We start from the raw sequence: 27,268 nt of genomic DNA, 5'->3' as shown, positions 1-27,268 counted from the left end.
GTACATATCTTTGATAACAAGATTTCCACTGGTTCCTGTCCAGATGACAATCTGTCACACCCTGAAAGATCAGGTATCAGATAGAATATCAGATGGAAAAATCACACCGTCTAGAAGTGGGGGAAAAGCTTGATATTGGGGGAAAGATAGCAATAAAACAGATAAGGCTTTGTAACCCATTCCAAATTTATCTCATGAAATAAATATGTGGAAGGGGCCATTTTATAAATGTGCTTCAAAACCCTGCAATGTATGCTAAGCCCCCCACCTTTTATAGCTATGGGGCAAATGTATGAAAGGCCATTTATAGAGACAGAGACAGCACACACAGATGTTCCTACTTGACCTACAGAGGGTGGAAGGTGGCCCTATAAAGTCCACAAGAACCAATTTATTTTCCTGATATAAAACAATTGTACAAGACAAAACTATCCCCAACCTAAAATGAACTGTTTGTTATTGCAGACAAAATAGCAAGACTGATCAGTTTTACCTTGCTCAGAAAGCAAGACATTCGCACTGTAAAAGTGCAATATCAATCTGTCATAACAATAATGATATCAGCAAGATGAGGCTGTAGCACACAAACAATATCATAAATTCGGGCAAATCAAATGAGGTGCTAACAAAAATAAAACCTGTAGAACCAGGGACAACATGATCTTAAATGTCTCTATATATTTGCCTCTATTTGGCTTCAGGAACACGTACACATATATCTTCTTTATGTTTCTTTTAATACAATTCTTCAAGCCAGAAAGAACTTCTTTACTTTTTTCACAATTTCATTAAGTCTCAATGAAATGTGACCACTGAATAATGACACCTGGGGGAACTATTAGACTGAAAGTTAATGGGCTGAGTGAAATCCAAGCACACAAACAGAATTGTAAAATGAGGGTGTTGTAAATAAATCGTCCTATGCCTGATACTGGTATGCATAATAAAACACTCAATTAACTGTTTATTGTTTTCTCCCTCTTCCATCCTTTGCAGATTGCTGAGAAAAAAAAACACATTAGCCTTGTGAATGCAGATTGGTGACACTGCATATTTTTATGACAGCATGTTAGCAAAAAGACATTAGAAAGCACATCATGTGAAGCTGTTCCGTACTAGACTGATCTTTCCTGGCAGATATATGCATGGTTGACATCATTTAAAAATAAATAGACACCTAATGAGATCAGGAAGAAATGCAGAACACTTGTAGGTGTGGCCAAAATAGTGGCATAAGGCTTATGGTGTGGCACTTTTTCACCTCTAACTTTGCTGTGTTTGAGACAAAATAAGGTTGAGGGTGCACTAAAAAAAGTAGAGATAAAATAGGTCCTATAATTGGTGTTAGTGACAGTAACAATAGCCTCTCATTGATGTCAGTGACAATAATGGTAACCTCCTACATTGGTGTCAGTGGCTGCAATTATATTCCCTAGCACTAGTGTTAATTGATGCAATATTAACCCAATATTAACACAATTGGTGTTAGTGCTTGAAATAATAACCCCTAGCATTGTCAAAGACCTTGTGGGACATCCTATGGGAGACACACACGGTGGTTGTTTTCTATAGACACAGTGGGCCTGATTTACTAAAGCTCTCCAAGACTGGAGAAGAAAGACTATCATGTGTGAACCTGGGTCATCCAGCAAACCCGGAAAGGATCTGGTCCAGGATTGAAACTATTAGCTATCTAAAAATGAAATAATTAAATTGACTTTTGGGAAAATTTCTTAGCAAATTTTTCACTCTAATTTTTAAGAAATCCATTCCAGGTTTGTTTGCAGGTTTCAATAATACCTTAATATTATCCAATACATATAACAGGTCAAGAAAATCATTTAATGGATGCTTTTGAGGTTATAGCAAAACATTTATTGGCATTGTTCATTCTAATGTACAATGAGGCTTATGGAATTTTCTGTCCTTATCGAACGAACAAAAATGTAATTGCAAATACAAAAATACAACAGATTGGAATAAGACGCATTTATTTAAGCCCCATTTAAATAAATGGTTTCAATATATAGGACATCTGTCATGAAATTATAAATTTTTCATACATACAGCATTCCTCTCTTGAAAGATAGCCAATTTATCTCTGTATAACATGAAAAATTTGCTTACTTCAGTTTATTTCCTTTTACCACTCTAAACCATCTATTCGATCTTTATTGTGACAGAGTCATTACACGTCATATTACTTATCCAGATCATACCTACTTTTAGGTAGCAAGGGCTTGAAACTCTACATGACAAGACTTTATGCATTGTTATAATTTCAAAACCTGCCCTTAAGTCAATATAACTGGTAGTAAAAACTTTAAAGACTGAATCACACCTTTACATTATGAGGTGTTACATGAACAATTGCATTGATGCATTGTATATTTATTGCTCGAATGAATGAGGGCACAGTCGCTTGCATTCAAGAGGTGAAGTCTTGCCCCTTGGGCTAGTTAGGGTGAGGGAAGTGCTTCCCAATAGGACTAGCTAATGTTAATGCAGGCAGTTACAGATTAGATGAACCACCACTCTATGTGGCCAAGCACTTTAGTCACTTGACAGTTTCATGTGACTCTCCTTTTCTAATGAGATCACTGGGATTAAGTTCCCGGGTCTGCACACATGAAGTCATCATTTTGAGAAGGTCCCTCTCCACCTGTGGGAATCATTTATGTTATGTCAAATGGAACAAAAGATGCTGGAACATGGCAGAGAAAGGGGGATAGGTAAAAGGCCCAGGTGAAGAGGGGCAGAGTTGGAGTACATTACAAACAGAATGAGAAATACTGTTGGAGAATTCAGACAAACAGTCAGCTGACGAAGTTCACATGGTTTGAGATATAACTAAAATTCAACATTTTGGTAGAATGATGATTAAAGACAATGCTGTATTTCTTAGATAAAGTAAGCGGAGATGTAAGTCATTCTTGTCCTTTCTTTAGCACAGCAGCTCTAAGAAAGAGACATAGAACTTGTACAGGACTCCATAAACTAACTGCAAGTTATAAATATAAATATTGATATGCAATATTTAATACCTGAAAAATCTAATTTGTATTTTAGTAGCTAAAATTTAAATACAGTTTATTAAAAAAAAACTTTATACATTCCCTTTAAAAAGTAAACCTGTTAAGATGTAATGTTGAAGCTGCCATCGGTAACTTGTATCTGAAAGTGCACTGTTCAGGGCTTACATACTTATCCTTATATCACTGTTGAGTAGTTAACTGACCCAAAACAAGAATGCAGACAGTGAGGTATCAGGATACTTGATATGTGCATATTAATTTCAGGTCACTAACTCACTTTTAAATATAAGACAATGATGGAAGTTATCATAATAATTAGGGTACAGGTTCTTTTAAATTATGTGCTTCATTCCCAACCACCTAGGTCACTTCAAGCTCGCCAATCTAGTGAAATACAGCACCACTGCAATGGAAGCATTCTAAACTAAATTTGAAGGTATAAAAATACAAACCTGATCAACAAAGGAACAAAGTGGACCCCACCTTAATGTTAGAATTTTGCTTCAGGTTGCAAAACCAATCTAATCTAATTATTGCTTGTTCCGAAGATGGCTAGTTTCATGCAATAAAGAAGATTGGAACCTTAACTGCATGATATTGTGTTATAAAGCACTGTGAATGAAACAATTGCCAATTGCCAAAAAATACTTGTTTTCAACCTTTTGTTGTTTGTCAGTGCACTCTGAAGAAGGCATTTTTCTGGGTGTGTTTTCATTAATAACAATAGAGCCTGAGAATGTGTGTTGGAATGACCACTTGTAGTCCTTAATGGAAACCCCATGGCACATAAGCAATGCAGAAGAAGAAACAAGAAGAGTATTAAAGGTTAAATTTTAAAGAAAGCTGCAGAATGATAAATTGTAAACGACTTTTAAAAGCTCATTTTTACTTTTGCTCAAAGGCGGTGAGTAAAAATACTGTTTACCAATACTGTTTACAGTAAAAATACTGTTTGAATAGGATATTACTTCCTGCCAATCACTCCTATTTCTGCCTTTTTTAATTAATTAGACACAGAAGTATTGCTAAAGCCAAAGCCCAGGCTGAAAATACAACCCCTTAATGTACAATTATTTTACTCATTTTCAATTTCCATCTCACATTTTTATAATAATGGAAAATTCCCTTAAGTCTGTACTTGTACAGCCATGAACACATGAGACTATACTGAGCACTGGTGAACCAGTTATTATCATTAACAGCAGTTGATATACTTGGATCATCCCATTATGAGATTCCTATACACAGAGAATGGAGATAATTCTGTAAAAATGTGTTTTTATCAAAGATTGTTTTAAGCCTACCTGGCTTTAATAGCTTATTCAGTTATTCACATGAGTCCCATACACTGAAGATTTTTATATATAAGTGCTTTTTTTTCAATGTTAGTTTTAAGATAGCTGTCTTTTATATTTGGTTCAATCGAACTTGCCATCTCGATCCACAGAGGATGCTGGTGCTTCTGTAAAAATGCATTTTATCAATGTTAGTTATAAGCATGGTTTGCTCCTATAGTTTAAGATGTGCTTAAATGGACTCAAAAAAATTTACCTTTTCTTATATTTAATTGCTGATATACAAACTACTACAACTTTTTGGCATTAAGGTAAAATTACATTCTAAAATGAGTGCAAATCTTTAAAAAAAAGGCATAAAATTACATTAAAGCAAAAAATCAAGGCAAAAAAAGTGACCTTATTTCCTACAGAGAAAAATAACCCAGTCAGCTTGTCAAAAATATCCACTATATATCTTCATGTAGCAAAGAGTATGACAGCATGCCTCACACAGACCTGTCTTGATAATAAGAATGAGGGTTTACAAGAGACATCCATAATTGAAGGTGCCAGTGATCCTTTGTTTGTCATGGTAAGTCTGTCCGGTGTGACAAAATGGATTGATGAGAAAATTATAGTGAAACTCTCAGACACAAAATCTAATTTAATGTGCCAAGGTGGGAAAAAAACAGACCGAGTTAAATCAAGGCAAAAGCATTAGGTTGATGGGATCTCTTGAGCTTGATAGATTGCGCTGACCCTGTTTGAGTTATCATTGAGGGTCCGTTTTTTGGGAAAGGAGAGTGTTGATTGTGGAGGGATAGGTGTTACATCATTGCCAATACTCCTAAGCTTCTGTATTTTACGACCTTCTGTCTTCTTGACCAAGGCGGGACTTGGTCGTAGTGGTACAGTCAATGTGGATTCTCCAAGCTGCAGGCTTTCTGGCATGACATTCTGATAGAAGGCCTCCTCATCTTTCACATCAAATACAACACTTTGGCGTTTCAAAGCTGGAGGACTGTGATTCATAAATCTTACCGTCTTTACCTGCTAAATAGAGAAATACATAATACAAAAGTGTTATCAAATTATTGTAATAAATTATACCAGCACAATTACCAAACCCTATGCATTGCACTATTCTCTGCAGCACCTATTATGTAATTATGATGTGTTTCTAGAAGATAAGTAATATTTAAAAATTGCAATTTTTGTGGTATTCAACGGATGTAAACATGTTGCTATTGGTCTCCAGTAGAGGGTGTGGTATTATGATGGGTCCACCTCCCAGGAGCAGATTCTCCACAACATACCAGGGTGTACTTTAGAGGCAGGAGACTGCAAGTAATATGGTTAAAAATGGGACATTCAAAATGTTATTACACTAAAGTGGCATTTTCCTATTTCTTCCCACTGATCAACACACTAATATACTGTACGTAAGGGATATAGTAATTATAGAAGGGGTTCCCTGAAGGCCTGAAAGTTATTTTAAGGGTTGGCCTGTGTTAAGAAGGTCAAGAAAAGCTGCATTAGACTTTTGTGGCTCGTAACAATTGTTCATGATTGTCTTGACATCATAAAGTGGCTTGTTAGTGTTTATTGGTGTTGAATTACTAACAACCATTTGCTAATGACATTTATTGTTGTATCGTGGTATAACAACACAAAAAGAACTTGCATCTCAGTGTAGAGAGAAGGGATCCCCACTTCTCTAAGGTTGCATACCCCTAAACTAATCTGTAACCTGAGCACTAATTCTAAAACCTGTTTTCCAAGGTTTTTATTGAGATTTTTTTAAATATTTTAGAATACAAGTGGGGAGTACAACAATTTGTCAAACAAAAGAGTAACCAACTTGTCATAGAAAACTTCTACATTATATATACAAAATTTCTTTTAGGTCTCATTAATGCTTAAACAATAGCATCCTGTTAGGACTGAACAAAATAATAATAATTGTTATCTTAGGGTATATTACTATTACTACTATACTATATTAATTCACATCGTTCTAAACTATTTATAAATCCTAAGACAAAAAACCTTATATGTACCTCTATTTGGGTAAGGAGCAGCCAAGCCCCAACCTCACATATGTGCTGGGAGTTCTAGGTTAAATTATATCAGAATTAAACTGTCCGTGCTCAGAACCTCTGATTTGTATATACATAAGCACTGAAGGTATATTCACTTTGGTTTGTTTAGGATATATGAATTGCTAGATGACACAAAGATGACAATCGTTCAAATTATCTCACAGATAGGGTCTTTTGCATACAGTCAGGTGACTGTTGCCATTGTTATATCTATATAAATAAAGAGGGGTTAAATGGGCAGAGTCATCCAATAAGCAATTAATAAGTACATTTACAGTGTCCCTGTTAATATTCAGTGCAGTTAAGATCTTTTAGCAATGCTATGCCTTTGGAAGACAGCATTGCTGTCTTTGAAATGAGTGGTCCTGAAAGAAGACCTTCTTCAAGACAATAAGCCTGCTTATGAATTACTGCAAAATGTTTACGGTATTTACCTTTTCAGGGCCACTTTTAGGTGTGTCAGGCTTAACCAAAATAGAAGGAGGAGCAGAAATCGGAGGTTTCAGTGTTAAATTGTTCCTGGATACCAGCTCCTTTGGCTCCAAAGCAATTGAACTGGCTGCAGAATATCTTCTATAATCCACTGGTCTATTATCAATGGGTAGGGCATCATACAATGAATATGGCCTGGTGCGGGTTTCAGCACTGGCTCCAACACTGGAATAAGCAGCATTGATAATGATCTGCTGAGGTTGAGTAACTGCAGAGGGTGACCGGCTGATGGTGCCCACAGGCTGGGATCCTAAACTGTTTTGTGCAGTCTTCTGAGGAGGAAAATCTGGTAAAACATATGAGATAGTATTAATTTGTAATCTGCTTTTCTTTTTCACAAAGAATTTAGTGGTATACAAGTACCAGATGCACATAGAAGTCGAAACCTATGTTTTTAAGCTCTGTCAATATTGCCGAATGTTGTAGGCACTAAATAATAAATGGTACTGAGCATCTTGAACATATACTAAGCACCCACCCTTAAGGGTCAGTAATGATTGTCTTTTGTTTAGTTCAGAACGAGCTATCCATACAAGCCCACTAGGGGGGCGGTACGGCTTGCACAAAAGTGGTGTGAGCCCTGGGAAGGGCCAAGGCGCAGAGTCTAAGTGGCAACCAGGTCTTCTCCAGAGCTTCTAGTGGTAAGGATGTTGCGCTCCTGGTTACAGCCCGATTGCGGTCCTTGGCCACACCAGGGTGAGCAGGAAAATACACGGTACCAAATCACAAGGCAGCAGAATTGTCAAGGAAAGCCAGGGTCAGGGCAGGCAGCAAGCAAAAGAGGTCAGGTCACAAGCCCGGGGTCAAATACCAAGGATCCATGTAATAGACACCAGTGACACAGGGGCCACTGTGGACACAGGGAACACAGGAAACACTGGAAGCAACAGGAGGCACAGGTGACACAGGAATATCCACAGACAGAGAGGAACACTGGAACAGCACAAGGGAATAGGTTAGAAACAACAGACTGGGCAACAAGGGTTTAACACAGGAGCTGGACAGAGGAAAAACTGAATTAGGCAACAGGAGAACAGGAACTAGCTCAACAAACTAGGGGCTCACCACTAGTGGAGACATGTTGCACGAACACTGAGTGCAGTGTCTGAGGTAGCTAAATAGCCAGGGATAATTAAGAGGCTATTTTCTGATTGGCCAGCAGATTGGCAAAACTGATAAATCTTGGGAGCAGAGGCAGCCCAGAGTCAGAACTGCACGCATGCACAGGAAAGAGATGCCTGCGCTTTAGTGAGGAAGAGGTAAGTGTGACACATGGAAATGCAAAAACAGCTTGAAAAAGGTCATATGAACCACCAATTAATCTTGAATGGTCTCAGAATCATCTGAAACTGAAGGTAAAAATATGCATCATTGGGATAAAAAATGGCTATAATACAGATACAGTCCTAACCTTGTTTAATCATGTTAGTGTAAAAGTACAAAGGATTTGGATGATTGGAAGATGATTTCTGTAATTTAAGAACTGAAAACAATCACGTTTACCACTATTCTGATACTAGTCCATATGTCCTACAACAAGAATAGATAAAATAATGCATTATTCAGAACACATGGGCACTGAACTATAGTTAACTCTCTTGTGAATCTCTAATGTACTTTGTTTGCTTTTTGGAATTGTAACCACTACCAGGTTTTTAAATAAATAGGTCAACCAAATCAGTATAAATTGGCATTGATTATAGTACACATTTCTGGTTTAGACCCTAGAAGAATGAATCATAAGTTTAGACTGGATGAAATGGATGAGATAACTAAGGATTTTTAAACGTTTTTGAAGTTAGGCAGGTAATTTGAAAATATTTAAGGAGTAAGAGTTGTTTGGCACTATGTATTACCCCTTTGCTTAACAATTGTCTCTATTTTGTGTTTTTAGGTTTCAATTTTACAGAGTAGTTTGTGCATTTTAAAAAAATTTACAGATCTAAACTAACTTTTTTTCAAGCTGCTGTTCCTCCGTCTAAGGGTCACAGGTACCATAGCAGAGGAATGTGTTGGGCTTTTTTTCACTGGTTCCACCACAGCAGTTGGCACATGAAAAGCCCTGACTGGTCTACTGATTCCAGTTTCTGACATGCTGCTTTGTGAAGACACAGAGACGTTGCTTGAAATCCACTTGGTCTGCTGGGAAGGAAGTCTAGGATCGGCAAAGTTTGACGGTTTCTTGCTATAAAATAGAAAATGCACATGTTAGTTATTATCCCCTTTTATATATATATTGATATGATGTACCTCATAACTTGCAACTGAAGGTTCCGGCATGAAATGTTCCACATCACTAGACAATCCTAGTTATGTTTTGCCAGATCCTTCATCACTGGAGAGTTCGGACATCACTATGCCCTTCACATAACTTAGCTCCTAATGTGAGGAAGATATTAAGTCTTAACCGTAGTTAAAAAGTTTGTGTATAAACAGCATGAGAGCCCCTAAACCCTTTTCAGCCAACAAGGGCTCCCAAAAAAGCACCATGTAAGTTCTGCAAGGGGAGAGGGTGTCAGTTCTGCACAAGGGCCCACTGTGTATATGGGTTTTAAACCCAATTTTAAATGAATATGTTGAATTTCATGGCTTTGTGAGGACACTATTGAATGCCTAGCGTCCTCACGAATGAAAGAATGTGCTAAAATTTTTGTGAATTGAAATCAACAGCTGGCTAACAGCAAATAAATCATTTTTATGTTTCTGGCCAAATGCGGCTAGTATGGATGTGTTGGTAAATTCAATTAAAAGCACACAAGTCCTGTTGTGTGTACAAATGATTGATCAAATTTAATCAGTATTCTGATCCACTTTCTATCCAAGAAAAACTATTGGAAGTGCAGAATATTGTATTAGTGTGTGCAAATTTTGGGACTTCTAACCAATTACTACTTAAATAATCAATCCGACTAAACAGTTGGATCTGCTTATGTGTACTAGACTTTACTGCTGCTTTTAAAGACTAGGATTTGTATTGTTCATTAGCAGAGGAGGATCAAAGTACAGATTTCATGTGGGCAGCATTTCCTTTTAGACTCTTTTGACATTTGAAAGTTGTGTTTTGACAACGTTCCACTTGGGTTTCCCTAATAGGGCTTCTATATATATATATATATATATATATATATATATATATATATATATATATATATATATATATGTTATGATGTAAAAACTTCACTACAAAAAATGATGTTTTAACTACAAAAGGTTCTGCACTGTACAACACCTTTTATATAGCCAGAATAATGTTGTGTTGTTATTCAAAAACTCAATAGACAGGAAAAAAAAATGTTAAAAATGGTACTGTTTCACCAGTAAACATTTGTTGTGGTCTACATAACTAAGAAGGTGTCTTTGTTTACATAGTTTGCTAAAAGATTTTCTTGTTTTGCATCTTGTAATGTTGGTATGTAGAATCTGTTGCGCCATGGGCAGGCTCCAGCAGTGTAAAGTGATTAAACGTTTCAATAAATGCTTTTAAAAATACCTGGAAATTACATATAGCAGTTGTATGTGGTTTTCAAGGATTTTTTAAGTGTTCTTTGGTGCTACAAAAAGTGGACTGTTTGCTGTTCTATGAGAGTTATAGATATAAAAAATAGGTTTGTCACAACTTATGGCATGTTTTCTTTGACAGTTCTCAGACACAGCAAGATGCATTCACCTTGTAAAGAACGCCCAATGTAACAAAGAACATGATTTTTGCTTGCACATGATTGAAAAGTTTAAATCAGCTGAGTTTCGATAACTGGGAAAATTCACTGCACTTAGTGAACTTTTGTAAATGAATTTTAATGGTACAGCAAGAACATGTAATGTATTACATATCCAAACTCCTTACATGTTTCAATACATCAGAAAAACCCTGCACTGATTTTCTGCAAATAAAGTCTTCTTGTTTTATTGTATGATTGGGTTTGTTTTTTAAGGGTGATTTACATATAACAGGGTTTAACTATTTGATTGTAATTTCTAACACAGACAGTTTTTCTTTTCAAATATTTTTTAATATATACCTTCTGCATATTTAGGTATTTATCAAAAGTATACAAAGCTATTTTTTAACTTGCACTAGAAAAATAAACTCTGACTGAGTAGTATGAAAACCCCACTTTTTCTTTCAGACACATTGGATAAATGAGACTCATTGATTGTTTGCTTCATGCTTCCAATAAAACTCAACAATACTGTTCCACAAGGCATAAAGCCATTTATCATAGGCTGTGAACAATATTTACTTTTTATTTCTAATAAGTATCATTTTTAACATGTATACGCAGTATTACATAATCTAACAGACACTGATTTTTCTACTGAGAAGGTTGACATTCATTTAAGCAAGGAATAGTGTAAGCAGGAAATTAGGTAAACATTGCTCCATCAATAATATAAATTTAATGAATGCATTTACATTATACTTCTGTAATGCATAGACAAATGTTTTGTTTATGTTTTGTATTTTACTTTCTTATTCAATGCTTTCTTTGGCCTTCCTAATTTCACCATCATTTTCAGTGACAATAAAATTCTGCCAATAGAAGGGCAGACATCTCCCCCACTATGACAGCAGGGAAGAAATCTGCAGCTCTTTTAAAGCATGATCCACGTGTCCTCAAAGAGCTGAGCTCAGTTATTTCAAAGCCACTATTTTTAATTTTTAGGGACTCTTTAGTCACTGGCAAGGTACCGATGGATTGGCGTAAGGCCAATGTGGTTCCTATCTTCAAAAAGGGAGCAAAATCATTACCAGGTAACTACAGACCCGTTAGTTTAACGTCCATAGTTGGAAAGGTGTTAGAGAGTTTGATAAGGAACCACATAGAGGAGTTTCTATTGGAAAATAGTATTATAAGTGATAGTCAGCATGGCTTCATGAAAGACAGAAGTTGTCAAAGCAATTTACTCTCTTTTTAAGAGGAAGTAAGTAAACAGGTAGACTGTGGAATAGCAATTGATATAGTGTACTTGGACATTGCTAAAACATTTGACACTGTACCCCACAGCCGGTTAATATGCAAGTTAGGGTTGATAGGTTTATAAAAGTCAATCTGTAAATGGATAGAGAACTGGCTTAAAGATCGCATCCAGAGAGTTATAATTAATTCATACTCTTAATGGTCCAAGGTTATTAGTGGTGTACCCAAGGGATCAGTGTTGGGACCTTTACTGTTTAACATCTTTATAAATGATATAGAGTTTGGGATTAAAAGTACCATTTCTGTGTTTGCAGATAACATCAAACTATGTAATGAAAATAGGTCCATATAGGATGTCTATAAAAAACAAGCAGACCTGGATGTACTGTTTGATTGGGCAGTCAAGTGGCAAATGACATTAATATAGATAAAAAATTATGCACATGGGAGCTAACAACATGCATGCTTCATACTGTCTAGGGATAATACATTTGGGGTCAGAAATGGAAAAGGATCTGGGGGTTCTGGTAGATCATAGACCTAATAACAGCTGCAAATTAAAAGAGGAATAGACTGCAGAGATGGTGACATTATCCTGCTCCTGTACAAAGCATTGGTCAGACCACATCTGGAATTTGCAGTCAAGTTTTGTCACCAGTTCACAAAAAGGACATTATTGATTTGGAAGGAGTGCAGAGAAGGGCAACTAAATTAATAAAAGGAATGGAGGAGCTCAGCTATGAGGAGAGATTAGCTGAACTGAATCTATTCTCCCTTGAGAAGAGACGTTTAAGGGGGATATGATCACCCAGTATAAATTTATAAAGGGTCCATATAGAGAACTCTCTTACCCATTATTTACTTTGAGATCATTACAGGTTATAGCTTATCAGGAGCTTAAAGAAGTTTAAGCTCCGGATAAGGAAGGGATTATTCACTGTAAGGTCTGTGAAAATGTGGAATCGGCTCCCTCAGGAAATAGTTTTAGCAACTACTATAGATTGCTTTAAGAAAAAGCTGGATGTTTTTCTAGAAGCACAGAATATAACTGGGTATTAGGGCTTTAAAGTAAAAGTTACAGTGACTGTTGATCCAGGTAACATCCAAATGCCTCATGGAATTAGGAAGGAATTTCTTTTCCCTGCTGAAGCAAATTGTACCAGGGTTTTTTTTCCTTCCTCTGGACCAACTATGTCTTATAGGGTTTTATAACTGGAACATGTTTATTTCCATAGTGGTTGAACTTGATGGACCTATGTCTTTTTTCAACCTAACCTACTATGTAACTATGATCCCCTACCATTTTCTATTAGTCTTTTGCAGAACCACAGGCAAAAGTAACAAGATAAAAATAAATAACTACTTAAAGTTAATGATGAAAAAACAAACAAACAAAACCAACTTTTGCTGCAATCCAGATATTCCCCCTCCTATTGTTTTTCTGCTGCTGACAGCCCCAGTCTGATGGTCAGCTTTATTCATTCCACTTACTCTGGGCCAAGGTTGTTTTGGACTTGCCACAGCCAGTGATTGGACAGAACTAGGAAAAGCAGCAGAGTGATGAGTTCATATGTCCATCACCCTGCTTTCTCCTATTAGCCTTTTTTTGCCAGCACAAAAAAAAATTGGTCACTATGCTGCTTCTTTCTCTCACACTCCAGTTCTTCTGTACAGGCCTTGTGATCTCCAGACATTGGAAGTGTTTGTTAATGCCTAATTTAGTGGTCTCTCCTGAACTCAAAGGGAAATGTATAGTAATTTCAGTTTCACTTTGAGTGCTACATTCACAGTTCACCATTTTCTTTTACTAATAACATTCTAAGGTAACAGCAGTGTTGGTGTGCCGACAACCCTACTCCCTCCTGACACTCAGTTGTCAGACCAATGACATCCTCAAATATGACTTTTGAAGAACAAGTGACTGAATTAGTATAGAGGTGGGGTGGGAAAAAAAATGTAAGTTTGAAAGAAGTAGAAAGTCCATGTACTGTCTTGGTCAATGATTTAAGGGGGTTCCACAGCTTCAGATCTGAATGCCAGCCTAGGTATTTGCAAGTTAGAGCTCCTGATACCATAGAAATGTTTAAAGGTCAGGTTAGGTTCACTTTAAGCCACCAAGCTCTGAAATGTTTACATTGAGTTAAAGAATATTTACGTGTTTTAAAGGGGATCTTACATTACTGGTAAAGATGCATAGATTTGTCTCTTTTCCCTGAAGAATGCAGTTAAAGTCTAAGTTCTCATAATTCAACCTAAACTATGCCATACGGTATAATCTTCACGAACTTGGCTAGCGCTGTATGCGGCTGCCTAGTGGTTCTGATTTATCTTTAAATAATACGGCTACTCACTGGCAAAGCAACCAACATACCAATTCATTTTATTTGCAGAGATATTTCTAGGAGGATAAAATTATCTTCTGCGATGCAGAATTGCCTGCTCAGCGGCAAGATTGTGCTGCTTATTATCATTCTATTTATGCCTTTTCTTGGAGTTAGTTTTATTGTTATGGTTTAGGGGAAGAACAATGAACAGGATGCAGAATGAGCACACAAACCACAATTTCCATTCCGTTGCTTGAATATTTCAAGCATATTAGGCAATGAGGATTCACGCATGAATGTAAAAGGCAATGTGTTCTGCCAAGGTAATAGGGAATCAGCTAGGTAGGATGCATACCAATTTTACTTTTAGGAACATATGAAGAACACTAAGTGCAGACATGTAATAAACGGGGATGTTTGGGCTAATGCACAAGTGTAATAAGAAATGAAAAAAGATTGTAATTATTGAAAATTAACGTTCGCTACAATAGTTTCAACTGAGCACATGGCAGACATAAATTTATAATATTTGTCTTGACAACCCAATCTTTCTTGAAAATCCCGATAGTATCTATTATCTATGTAAAAGCTGTGTTTTGCTGTTTTATAGTTTCTTAGGAGGAGCATAGAACACATGAGCCAAGAGCAGTAAGGATACACCAGTTTAAACATTACAGGGTTTTACCTCTTCAGTAATAGTAATTACCGTATTTTTCGGACCATAAGAAGCACTTTTTTCCCCCCAGAAGTGGGGGAAAAAAGTCCCTGCGTCTTATGGTCCAAATATAGCCTACACATATGCTGTTAAAAAAAAAGTTTCTTACTTGCCCGGCTCTGTGTGGTCTCTCTGTGCTTGCCACTGTCCATTCCTCCTTGCCCAGAGTGTCTGCCCCGCTCTGTGATTCATCAGCCTGCATGCCTCCATGCCCCCGCTGCAGCCATGCCTCCATGTCAGCCCAGGTGCGCCGTACGGTAACTGCTCCACTGCGGTGAGCATACCGCAACCCGTAACCCTCACTCCTTTGCCGGCTGCAGACTCCGTGCCCGTAAGAATTCGGCGGCCACTCCCCCAATTATTCCTCCGTGCCCGGTTAAACTCCGCCCTCCGTTGGATGCCGTGCTTGATTACTGGGGGGTCTCATAAAACGAGCAGAACCTTTACCGTAAATCTTCAACTTTATTCTATTTTTTTACTGAAGTCTCTCGTTATTGTGTTTTACAGTAATTTTGTCTTTTGCTGACTTTATTTGTTAATAATGGTTCTAAATGCTGCTGTTTACTTTACAGGGTTCATTACATGTGTTTATGACTGTGATGTTGGTTTTTAATGCACATAAAATATTTTAGGACACTCTTTGTTTCAGAATCTTTTTTTTCTTCATTTCCCTTCTCTAAAAACTGGTGCGTCTTATGGTCCGGTGCGTCTTATGGTCCGAAAAATACGGTAGCTTCTTTCAGGTACAAAAATTTTTGTATAAACTTCATGTATCATGATGTGGAGCTTATGATTATCATTTATGAGGTTAGTTAATCCTACTTGTCTTTTTCCAGTGCAGAAGTCTTTAGGTGCACATTTAATCTTGAAAGGGCTCACCTAATCTACACAAGGTAAATAGTGCCAAATGAAATCTCCATTCCCCTTTCCCAATGACTAAGCAACCACATTCTACTAATTTTTTTTCCCCCTTCCCTAAAGTCCCAGCACATGTAGTTTAAAAGTCAACTACCCTATGTAACTTCTTGACATTCACTCATTTCTACCGCAAACAAAAGATAATGCTGGTAACGGTCTCCAGGACCCCCTGGACTAAACATCAATACATCTGGACACATTTCTGCATGACCAGGAAGCTACACCCAAGGGTCAAATATACTTGTTGTACGTGATCTATCATTCCTTTTTAGATACACAGAATGTTATTCTTTGTCCAGGACCTGTGGCCATTCAAGAGACACTGGTTACTGAGGTCTGATCTACTTACTATGTTGGCTCTTACAAAATCTGTATTGAACACTGGACTTATGGGTTAAGAGTAAGGACAAAATGATTTTGAAGAGACCAGTCTGCCACACCAAAACTGCTGCACACATAGGGCTGGTTTTTAAACATTTCAGTAACTTTACATGCCTCCATCAGGATAAAGCAACCTAAATTATTAACAGATGCAGAAACAATAATCCTAAAGGTTAACTGCATGATTCACAAAGTGGATTGAAATTGGCCCACTTTGGCAGCGTTTTAGGAATTCCAATACAATGTTTTATGTTTTGGGGATGTTTTAGGTGCCTCACCAATAATTGTGATTACCACAGTATTAAAAATTACTTATCAAATTTATTGTGTTTCAGCTTAAAAACATACAAAAAGCTCCTATACATACATAAGAGTTTAGGGAAGGACAACCACCTTCCCCCTTCTCCCTGTCACTGGGCAATGCCACACAGATGTGTTGAGTTCTATGTACAACAAGGTAAACACTGCATTAGAGAGCAGTTTACTTCAACTTGCCAACTGATCATTTAAGGAACCAAAAGTTTGTATTTTCATTTAAAAGAACATGGTGGCTAGGGCTGTCAGGAAGCTGTAGGAATGGCAGCTATGGGGTGGCTGTCTTCCAACTTGAAGATTTTCCCTCACCTCTGGTGACAACTGTTAACCTTTGGTTTACCAATATATTCCCTTTCAGTGACAATTGTCAATGGGACGAAAACAGATCATAATTCTACACAAAATGCATCCAGTTTAATATAAAAGTTCAATAATAAAAGCTGTGGGGCAAAATAGTCACACACACTGAAAATGAACAATGATGCTAAACTTTACTTTCATTTATGTGCCAACAAATCCCCAAGAGTGTGTGATATCTGTAAAAACAAATGTTAAAATGAAGTTCTTTAAGGATCCAGCAAATAAGGTATAAACTGAAAAAATCACACAGCAATTCCAGATTTTCACAGTGCCACTCTTTAAAACGGAATTGGTGCTTTCAAGGCATTTTCTGCCATTACTGTTGCTGCAATTACAATCTACAGTTACAGCCCCTCGTATTAGCTATATGTAATATATTATGACCATCCAGAACTGCAACTACTAATGTAACCACTTTAAGTGAACTAATGCATTTTCCCTCTAACTGATTTTATGTTTCAGCCACATTTCCATATGCATTTTCTCAAAGTAGATCTCATTTTTCTCACAATCACACCTTTATAACAATGTGTAGGAAAACAGGATGACATTAGGTACAGCATGCGTCGTGACTGCTGAATGTATAATTACAGAATCTCAGTATGTAATTTCTGTACATTTTAGTATGTAACATGAAAGCTATTTAGTAAAACAGCATTTCTAGCAATTCACAGAATGTTTAAAAGCTTTAGTATTGTGTTCATTTTTAAACATTTATATATCCAGACTTATAAAAATAAATTGTTCACAACAAACTATGTGTAGGAAAGATGTGTCCAGATACAACCAAAGTTCAAATTTATTTCCATAGTATAATATTTCCAGGTATATTAAATTGGAACTCTGGAAAAAAAAGAAGTGACGCAAGAAAATGAATCTATCCCAATGTTAAATCTGCAATGTTTTTATCTGGAACTCTGTGAAAAGAGCTAATGTGAAATGGAAATTATGTTTTTATTGTAGTGTTTTCATCAAAGCTATTTTTTTTACTGTCTCACATTTTTGTATGTTAGAAAGCCTTTCAAGGTTGGAACCACCTCCCACATTCCACTTCCCACTCGCCCATTATTTTTGACAAATTTGACATTATTATATCTTTGGTTTAGTCACAAAATGTCATGTTTTCTCTTTCTAAATACTGTAGTGCTTACATCATAACATTGCGCTGTTCTTTGCAGTATTTTTCTGTGAGCCTGGGTTGGCCTAATGATGCTGAGAGAGTGAGTGAAATAATCCTTGACATAATTCATCCTGAAAGAGGACTGGTGCTGGACCATGCAGGACGTTATACAGGGCAGCACTGCAGCATAGACAGGCAATAATGATTTATATATGGGATAAGCTTTTATACAGAAGTTAAGGCTGTTTTTATAACTGTAGTACAGATTGATAGTTTCCCATTTATGTGCCTTTATAATTATTTAATCTCATTATTACAAATTTTAAAAATCTGTTGATTTCAACTGGATAGACCTGCCTGAACTAAAGGGGTGGTGGGTGGATAAATAATCATTTCTCCTGCTCAGCCAGACAGGGCTATGTTGTGTGGCAGATCTTAGGACTGGGAAAACAGATATACAAATCAAAACATTCGTCAGGTTTAATAACCTACATAAATGCATTATCTGCAATGTATTCTCAGTTCGCATGATGTTTAGCTTTAATGTTCAAATGCATCCTTCAAAGAGAAGAGCCACATTGGCTATGTTTATCTGTATACAATTCTGCTGATAAGCAGCAAGCTGGAAAGAGAAGAGAGCAGAGAGATGACCATATTATTCTGCTGCTGTTATCCTCAATGCCCAGTTAGCAGGATGGGGGTGAAAAGATAACACCACTGTATTTCTAAATTTACCAGAAAAAGTGTTGCTATTCACCTGGTCATGCTGTGTGGTGAGGTTTTGTGAATCTCAAGACTAAAAAGACAGATGTTTTATTCCTATGGCAGACATTTGACTTTACATCTATAATTAGGATAAAATTTTTACATTTTTCTCATTCCTATTAACATTTCTTTTTAACATCTCTTTTTTAAGATGTTGTTTGAATGTAGTTATATGTGGTAACTCAGCTCTGATTTATTAAAAATCTCTAAGACTGGAGAAGATAAACTACCATGGCAGAACCTGGTCCAAGATTAAAAATATCTGCCAACTAGAAGCAATTCCTATTTTTATGAAATCCTTTCCAGGATGGTGGATCACCCAGGTACTCCCATGATAGCCTTTCTGCTCCAGGCTTGGAAAGCGTTAATAGATCAAGCCCATAATATATTTATTTCAATACTAACCTTGATACTGGATGAACACAATGGCTAGGGAAGATACCAACTTTTCCTGTGACTAGTGAGATTCCTCTGAGCCAGCCTTCTTGGAATTTTCCAAGAACACGAATACCTTCTCCTTTTTGTAGAGCGATTTCATCTGGTCCATGAGCTGTATATGGATGGACAGCGATACACCTAATAAAAGAAAGGAGCAAATGTTACAGAAATGTTGCAAAAATCTATAGTTTAAATATTGGAATTTTTTGAGCTTTTTTCCCATCAGACCAGACCAATGTCCAGGGGTTGGCTCATTTTCCTGTAAATATGGAAATTCCAGAAATTTAGTTCTGGTTTAAAGTAAATATACCTATACTCACATGTTGGCTAAAATATTATGATGACCACCTGGAATGGCAACTAGTGATGGACTTGTCCCTTGTGAACCCACTGTGGTATAGTAATATGAGCCATTAGCCTATGAAATAAAACATGAGATAAAATCACTATTTGATAATGTGAGCTGTATCATATTAAGAATATTTTCGCATACAGAAACAACACTTATACAATGTCAAAATTACAATACATATTATTATGTTTTAAAAAAAGGGAAGCCTAATGAAAAAAAAAATGCATCTACTGAAACTAAATACCAGGTTGATCCAAAGTAATGCAAAAAAATGTATAAAGCGCAAACCAATTTCTTTCAACTAGAGGTCTGGCAAACAAAATAGGGGAGTTGGAAGCCTTAATGAATGAAGAGCATTATGACTTAGGTGGCTGAATCCTGGCTTTGTTCTTCACATGACTGGGCTGTCAATATTCCTGTATATACGCCCTTTTATAAAGACAGAGTCAAACAAAAAGGTGGTGGTGTCTGTCTGTATGTGAGAGGTGATCTGTAAGTGAATGTGAAAGAAGAAATCGTTGATGGAGCAAGTGATGAGTTTGAGACATTATGGGTATAGCTGAATATGGGGATGCTGAATACAGAGTTAATTATTGGAGTCTGCTATAGGCCCCCTAGTGCTAAGGAAGAAATAGAGAATCAACTACTAGCACAGACAGAAAAGGCTGCAAAAGCTGGTAATGTTTTAATAAAGGGAGATTTTACCTACCCTGACATTGACTGGGGTAATGCCACTGCAGGTACAGCAAAAGGGAGGAAAATTATGAATTTAATACAAGATAATTTTACGGTACAGTTTATAGAAGTCTCAACTAGAAATGATACTCTGTTGGACCTAGTTTTTTGTAAAAATGCAGAGCTTATAACCAATGTGCATAAAAAAGATAATCTAGGTAGCAGTGACCATAATATGATTTAATTTAATGTAAGTTGTAAACAGGAAGCAAAAACAGGAAAGATAAAAACATTTAATTTTAAGAGAGCAAATTTTCCATTATTAAGGGCGGCTCTCTGTGACCTAGACTGGGAGAGAATATTGTCTTTAAGGAACACAGAACAAAAATGGGAATGTTTCAAGTCTGTTCTACACAAGCACACTGAAAAATATATTGCAATGGGTAATAAGTTTAAGAGGCTAAAATGAAACCCTATGTGGCTCACAGCAAATGTTAAAAAAGCCATAAAAAATAAGAAAAGTGCATTCCAAAAATATAAAACTGGAGGATCGTCTCGTTTGAAAACTATAAAGAATATACCAAAAGGTGTAAAAAGGAGATAAAATGTGCAAAACTTCAAAATGAAAGACAGATTGAAAGACAGAAAGAAGTAAAGTAAGGCAAACCCCCCAAATTTTTTTAATTAAAATAGCAAAAAGATCAGATCTGAGCATGTAGGCCCCTTAAAGGATTTCTCAGGGTTGGTACCTGGGGATAAAGAAAAGGTGGATTTATTAAACACTTTTTTTTAGCTCTGTGTACACAAAAGAAAATGGCAGAGCTGAAGTGCAAATTGCTGTCACTGACTTAAATGAGCCACAATGGCTCAAAATTAATATGACTGAGAAACATTTGGGCAAAATTAAGGTTGACAAAGCACAAGGACCTGATATATTATATCCACGTGTCCTCAAAGAGCTGAGCTTAGTTATTTCAAAGCCATTGTTTCTAATTTTTAGAGACTCTTTAATCACTGGCTTGGTACCAATGGGTTGGCAAAGGGGCAAAGTCATCTTTATCTTCAAAAAGGGAGCAAAGCCATTACCAAGTAACTACAGACCAGTAAGTGAGTGATTCCATAGAATTTGGTGGAATGTTCCCCTGCATGAGTCTCTACTGGCAATGTATCACCTGTATGACATTGTCCTGAGAGCAGATATCTTACTAAAAGTGCTCCTATATAAACAGGTGAAAATATGTTGAAACAAATAAAAGTAGTTTTGGGTGGGCTGACCCATTTATTAAGGAAAAATTACACTGTATGGTGGGTTTATCCACAATTTATAATCCTTTTCCTACCTTTATACATTTAAGGAGAATCTATTCCATTACTAATAGCAAAGTAAAAATTGGCAACCATCCTAGGTACATGTACAATTAGCTTCTATGAAAATGATAGGGTGGATCCAGTCTTTAAGACATTTATGTAATATGAAAAGATTGTAGCTGATATAGCTCAAACAAGCCTCTCCTACTTCACAACCAACTTCAAAGTATTGCAATTAGTGGGACCTCCCTTTGAGTCAGCGTTTTGCCACTGGGTTTCTGGTTTTTTTGAACAACAGGATTTGGCAGTTTTATGCATTAGGTAATGTTACAAGTGATTTTTATTTTTGGGCAGATTGTGAAAATCTCTGATCAGGGTTTATTTCATTTAGTAGTGAAGTGTAAGCAATTGTTTGACTCCTACTTGCTTGTAAATATTCAAATATAGAATGGTGTACAAATTATAAAATTAGCTACAGGACATTATAATTCCTGGGCCTACAAGGTCAAAGGGATCAGATTAACTTCATGCCCCAGAATTTACCAGTGTGCGCTAAGTTATCCAAAAAACAAAACATCCCTTCATCGTTGTTATGCTATATTGTCTGCATTTAAAAAGCCTATAAATGCATTTCTACCTAACTTTAAATGTAGAATTCAATAATCAAAGGCTGCTGTATGAGGCATGGAAGGACCATCAATAATGTTTTGCATCGGGGCCCAGAGGTGTATTCTGGAAATTCTTTTTACATTTTTAAATCTTAGATACAATCAAATAATTTTCCCATGAATAAAGTCTGTAGTAAGTTATTTTTTCTTGCAAATATAGAAACACATCATGACAGTAAGATTTCTTTGTTTTCAGAACAGCCTATAAAATTTGGGGCGCAGATCTAGATATTGCAGCAACACAGGGTAAAATTAACAGGCTACCATAACACAGTCACAAGTGCATTTTCCAAAGCAAATAATTGAAAAACTCTGTATGATTTCCTTTTATGCTGATGATCAGGACATTCACGTTGAAGGCTCCGACAGTAGTCTGCCATCATGTGACTATCCCATCTGCCCTGATACCTGTCTTCCATCATCTTTATATCTTGATGGAACCTCTCCCTTTGTTCCCCACTGAAATTGCCAAGGTTTTCTGGAAGGTTATGCAAATGGCAATGGATGTGTACCTCCTCATAGTAGCACGCAAATTTTTAAAGTTTAAGAGCAAGTTTTGTACCAGTTCTTCATAATTTTGTGCTTTATAGTTACCCAAGAAGTTCTTGGCAACCATGACATAGCTGTGCCAGGCAGAAGCTTCAGTATCAGTCATGTAACTTTTGAAATTTGAACAATTTATCAGTTTCTGAATCTGGGGTCCATCAAAGATTCCTGCTTTTAATTTTTCAGTACTCAACCTTGGGAAGAATCTACAAATGTATTTGAAGCAATCACTGTCCTTGTTCAGAGCTCTAAAAAATTGCTTTATTAATCCCAACTGTATGTGTGGTGCACGGAAAATGATTTTTTCTTTGTCAACCATTGGCTTTTCATGTTTTGCTTTGGAGGCCATGTCACTTTTTCACTGCTCTACTATCCCACAAGCAGATGACACATGGGTACTTTGTGTATCCACTTTGCTGTCCAAGTAGGAAGTTCACCATTTTTAAATCAACTCATATGGACCATTGGTGTTCATGATAGCTAAGCTTTTGTAAGACCATTTTGATATTTTCATATTCTTCTTTAGGTTTTGTTGAGTGACCAATTGGAATTGATGCATAGCAGTTGCCTTTATGCAGTAAAACAGATTTCAAACTTCAAGTGGAACTGTCTATGAAAAGCCTCCAGTCTTCTGCTTTGTATTCTGGTACTAGTAGTCCAGGGATGTTACAACAGTACACAAAGTCTCCATCTTCACTGAAATATGGTAGGAGTGTAACCTTTCTTGTCCATTAAACTGTTATTTTAACTTCCAGTCTCAGACAGTTCCTTTCTTTTAGCATGGATGCTAAAAGTTTAGATGTTTATTCTGACAGACTTAGGTCACGTATAAAATAATAGAGCTCTTCTTGGTAGAACTGCTGGTTTGATGAAACACTTCCTTCATATTCACTTCCACTGCTAACTCCTGGATTACACTCCAAACCCTGTATATCCTCCATGTCCGATACAGGAATATCAAGGAGTGTACTGAACACAGGTATGGAAACATCAGCACCATGCGGCACAGGTTGTCTTGCTAATTCCAATTCAGGGTACCCCCACTTATTTTTCTTGTAACGATTCAAACCTTTTACATTCACAGCACAGAAATAACAATCATTATGATGATTTTTGGGCTCTCACCTTACCATAGGTACACCAAATGTAAAACTTTTCAGTTTTCCATTTCCAGTTTTCCAATTCTTCATTGATGTAGACACTCAACACAAGTTTTGCATACCATATGGGGAGCCAAATACCTATCTTGGTCCCCCAGTTTAATACCAAAATATGAAAGATTTGCTTGTTTCACAAATTCTGTAATGTTTCTTTTCTGCTTTTGCTGAGAATATTCACCACAAATGTAGCAAAATACATTAGGGTCATTTAAAGAACTTTTTCTTGAAGGACTCAAATTTCTGTGAAAAAAAAATGCACAAAATAAAACATGAATAAAAATGTATCACTTCTTTGCATAATAAGATTTACCTAAAGGAAATCAGAATCACTGATACAAAAAAAATATATGTGTATTTTATAATATTTTGTTTACATAAATTGAGCCAACAGTTGTGTTTTTATCTCCAAAGAAACAAGTGTGCCCACCATATTATGTGTTGTATCAGTGCACATCTTACAGCTTGTCTTCTAATCAGTGTAGGATGATGCAATGAAAGCCTACAATTCTGTGTCTTCACACAGCCCACATCCTCATCCATAAGAAGCACTTTAGTTGGTGACATCTATGCTGATATACTATTAAAGAACAAACTGGTGGCATATCATTAAAAAAGCACAAGAGAGGTTATATGACTAAACATGGTAAATTTAAAAAGTTTAAAGGAGTTAGAACTTTTATTGGATTTTATTATTGTCTTTGTCCCTGGTGTAGATATTCCCTCAATTCCTGAACTTGACATAATTGCCACCAGAAAGAAGGTATAAAGTTTGATAAACCTTCCTTATCACTTAAAACAAACAGATATTTTTACTCCTTTGTACTAAATAATAGTCATCAAATAATTATGAATTGAGCTGGTGTTCCACTGTGTTTTTACATAGTTCAAGAGTAGGTAATGTGCTTCTAACAATACATCTGCAAAGGATTTAGCAATTACAAGAAACACTTTTCACAAGACTTTAGGATTTTAATTTGCAAAAGATTAAGCAGCACAAAACCTATGCACCTGTTTCTTGATATAATTTGTCATTTTTGTGGTACTGTGTTATAAAATTATTAATAACAACTTTAAAATATATGATTTGAGACTGATACCAGGGAATCATACAGGGGGTCTCATGCAGGCCTAGGGTCTTGATAATAGGTGTGCTTGTTTAGAGTCTCCCACTGGTGTGTTTCACTTCTTTTTAGAACTGTACAGTGGTAATCCCAGATAAAAACATAAATGCAATTAAGTACAGCACTAGAAAGAAGTATGAATAGTGATCAGTTTCCAAATGCTAATTCAGACCAGGCCTAAAAATGTACTGATTAGTCTGATCAGTTATTATAAGCAACAAGAAACTTTCCTTTGTTTGGATTGCAATAGAAACCATGTTGTTCTTCTGCATAATTCTGGGTATTTTAGTCATGTCTGAAAGGTTTTGGGGTATTTTTTTACGGTTAGGGAACGACAGATTCACCAATGAGCTATATCTATATTTTAAAGTCTGGTATTACATAGTTACATGGTGACATAGTAGGTTAGGTTGAAAAAAAACATAAGTCCATCAAGTTCAACCACTAGGGAAATAATCCTATCCCAGATATAAAACCCCACAAGACATAGTTGGTCCAGAGGAGGGCAAAAAGGTATTAACAAGGAAGTTGAAAAAATAGATCTTCTTGAGGGCATATCAAAGATTTTGGTACATGGCCCTGGCAGCCAGACAATGAGACAGTCCAGGCAAAAAAAAACTGTTAACATGTTGAGGTTTCATCACCTAAATCGTATGAACTAAATTTTTGTAGCATTTGTGCATTGATGTAGAAACCATGTGTCTACAAGAGGATGGGGAATCATGGTTTTTACTGTAATACATGAATACTACAAAAATGTAGTCTAGCAACTATTGTTCTTCCTACTTTGGGTGACACATGGTTGTAAATGACCCACCCATCGGCTAAATACAGAGATTAAATGAATGAGCTGCAGTGTAGCGTGCAACAGATTTAGTGTTGATGATGAAACTCTAATTGTGTTCACGCTTCCATACCATTTGTATTGATTTATTAGACTGCTATTAGAATTTGATTGTTCAATGTTCGGTTTAGTTGGGCTTTAAATCCCAATTCCCTTTTAACCCTTTAGCTTGTTACACAGAATAGATTATTACCCTTCTGCTCATAATATATGCTTCTAAATGCTGTGGTCAGTGAATATTTTGGTGATGTTTATGACTTTCCATTTATTACATATGCATGGTCAAATAGAAAATACACACCTAACAATCAGATCTGTTTCTCCATAACTAATTAGAGCACATCATTTGTTTTAAGACTCAAAAATAGCAGCTAACAAATACATGTGTTTACATTTCTATAATACAAAATATCTCCATGCAGCAGAGTGTTTTCTACAATAAATGTTTACAGTGGGAGCTGAGCATGTTTGTCGCCCAGCTCATTTTTATTCTTGGACCCAAAGAGCTCCAGATAACATACAAAGCCTCTGGCAACATAAGTCTGTCCTAGTTGATAACTAGAAAACGTGTATTTACTCCTCCGACTTCAACGTTATCACAGCTCAGACATTTTAAATAACCACTTCACACGGGTAGAGCGCATTAAAAATAACACTAAAGCCGTGGCGGAGCATTGGAACTTGAGATACTGTATCTTCTGTGACAGTAGAACCAATAAATAAAAGTTATGTGACTGTGACATTTTCAAGACTAATACTTGCGATAAGACATTTTTTTTACAAAGTTAAAAATAAGAACCTGGCTATAGCATTATGTTTGCTAAATGGCACAATAGCCTTATGACATATGGCAACTATAGCAAACCATCTTATTTATATAGGGATGTTGAATGAAGCTAATGTCAGACTTCTATTATATACTTTTCTAAAACAGATGGAGTATAAATGTATTAAAAGCTTTTTTATTCACCTAAGTATTGCTAAACAACTATGGAAGGATAATATAGAATAATATTTTGGATGTAAAGGTAATGCCTCTGTATCCAACCAGCACATCAACCTAGGTATTAGCTACAATGAATGCAGGAGGGGCAAATGTTTCTGGGTCTATAAAGTCAAGGTGGCCCTTTACATAGCTGCTTCTTTATGCATGTATTCTCATGGTACATTATATGAAAAGAATAAAAGCAGCATTGGCAAACACAGACAATTTTTCTTTGTTATCTGCAGTATGTGTCTCTAAAAAGCTTGTTAGGTTCACTAGAAAAATATTTAAAAGATTTAAAATTATTCTTCACAAAGGGTTCCATTAATAAAGCAATGAATCAGATATTCATTAAACCCTCCCTGGTGGAAAATCAGTTACGGCCATTGAAACACATGGAGCCTGGAAGGTTCTCTACCAGGAAATGTTTCAGTGAATGTCAGATTTA

The 27,268-nt window shown here is 36.3% G+C and overlaps 1 protein-coding gene across 4 annotated transcripts in view; it reads right to left on the bottom strand.

Annotated features, from left to right (window-relative positions):
• Positions 1–1,843: 1,843 nt before the first annotated feature.
• The window catches only part of SH3RF2 (SH3 domain containing ring finger 2), a 126,930-nt gene continuing 101,505 nt past the window's right edge, over positions 1,844–27,268 (bottom strand). For 3 of the 4 annotated variants that reach the window (XM_072400916.1, XM_072400915.1, XM_072400914.1), the window contains exons 6-10: positions 19,482–19,579; positions 19,129–19,299; positions 8,859–9,091; positions 6,849–7,192; positions 1,844–5,365 (exon numbers count right to left, since the gene is read on the bottom strand). In XM_072400916.1, the coding sequence (XP_072257017.1) occupies positions 5,030–5,365; positions 6,849–7,192; positions 8,859–9,091; positions 19,129–19,299; positions 19,482–19,579 (1,182 nt within the window). In that variant the 3' untranslated portion in view covers positions 1,844–5,029. The remainder of the gene's footprint in view (positions 5,366–6,848; positions 7,193–8,858; positions 9,092–19,128; positions 19,300–19,481; positions 19,580–27,268) is intronic. The other variant, XM_072400917.1, reaches the window with a different exon arrangement.

Source organism: Pyxicephalus adspersus, chromosome 2 (assembly GCF_032062135.1).
Source record: "Pyxicephalus adspersus chromosome 2, UCB_Pads_2.0, whole genome shotgun sequence".
NCBI lineage: Eukaryota > Metazoa > Chordata > Amphibia > Anura > Pyxicephalidae > Pyxicephalus > Pyxicephalus adspersus.
The sequence above is the reverse complement of the archived record's forward strand: the minus strand, read 5'-3'. Positions and strand labels throughout refer to the sequence as shown.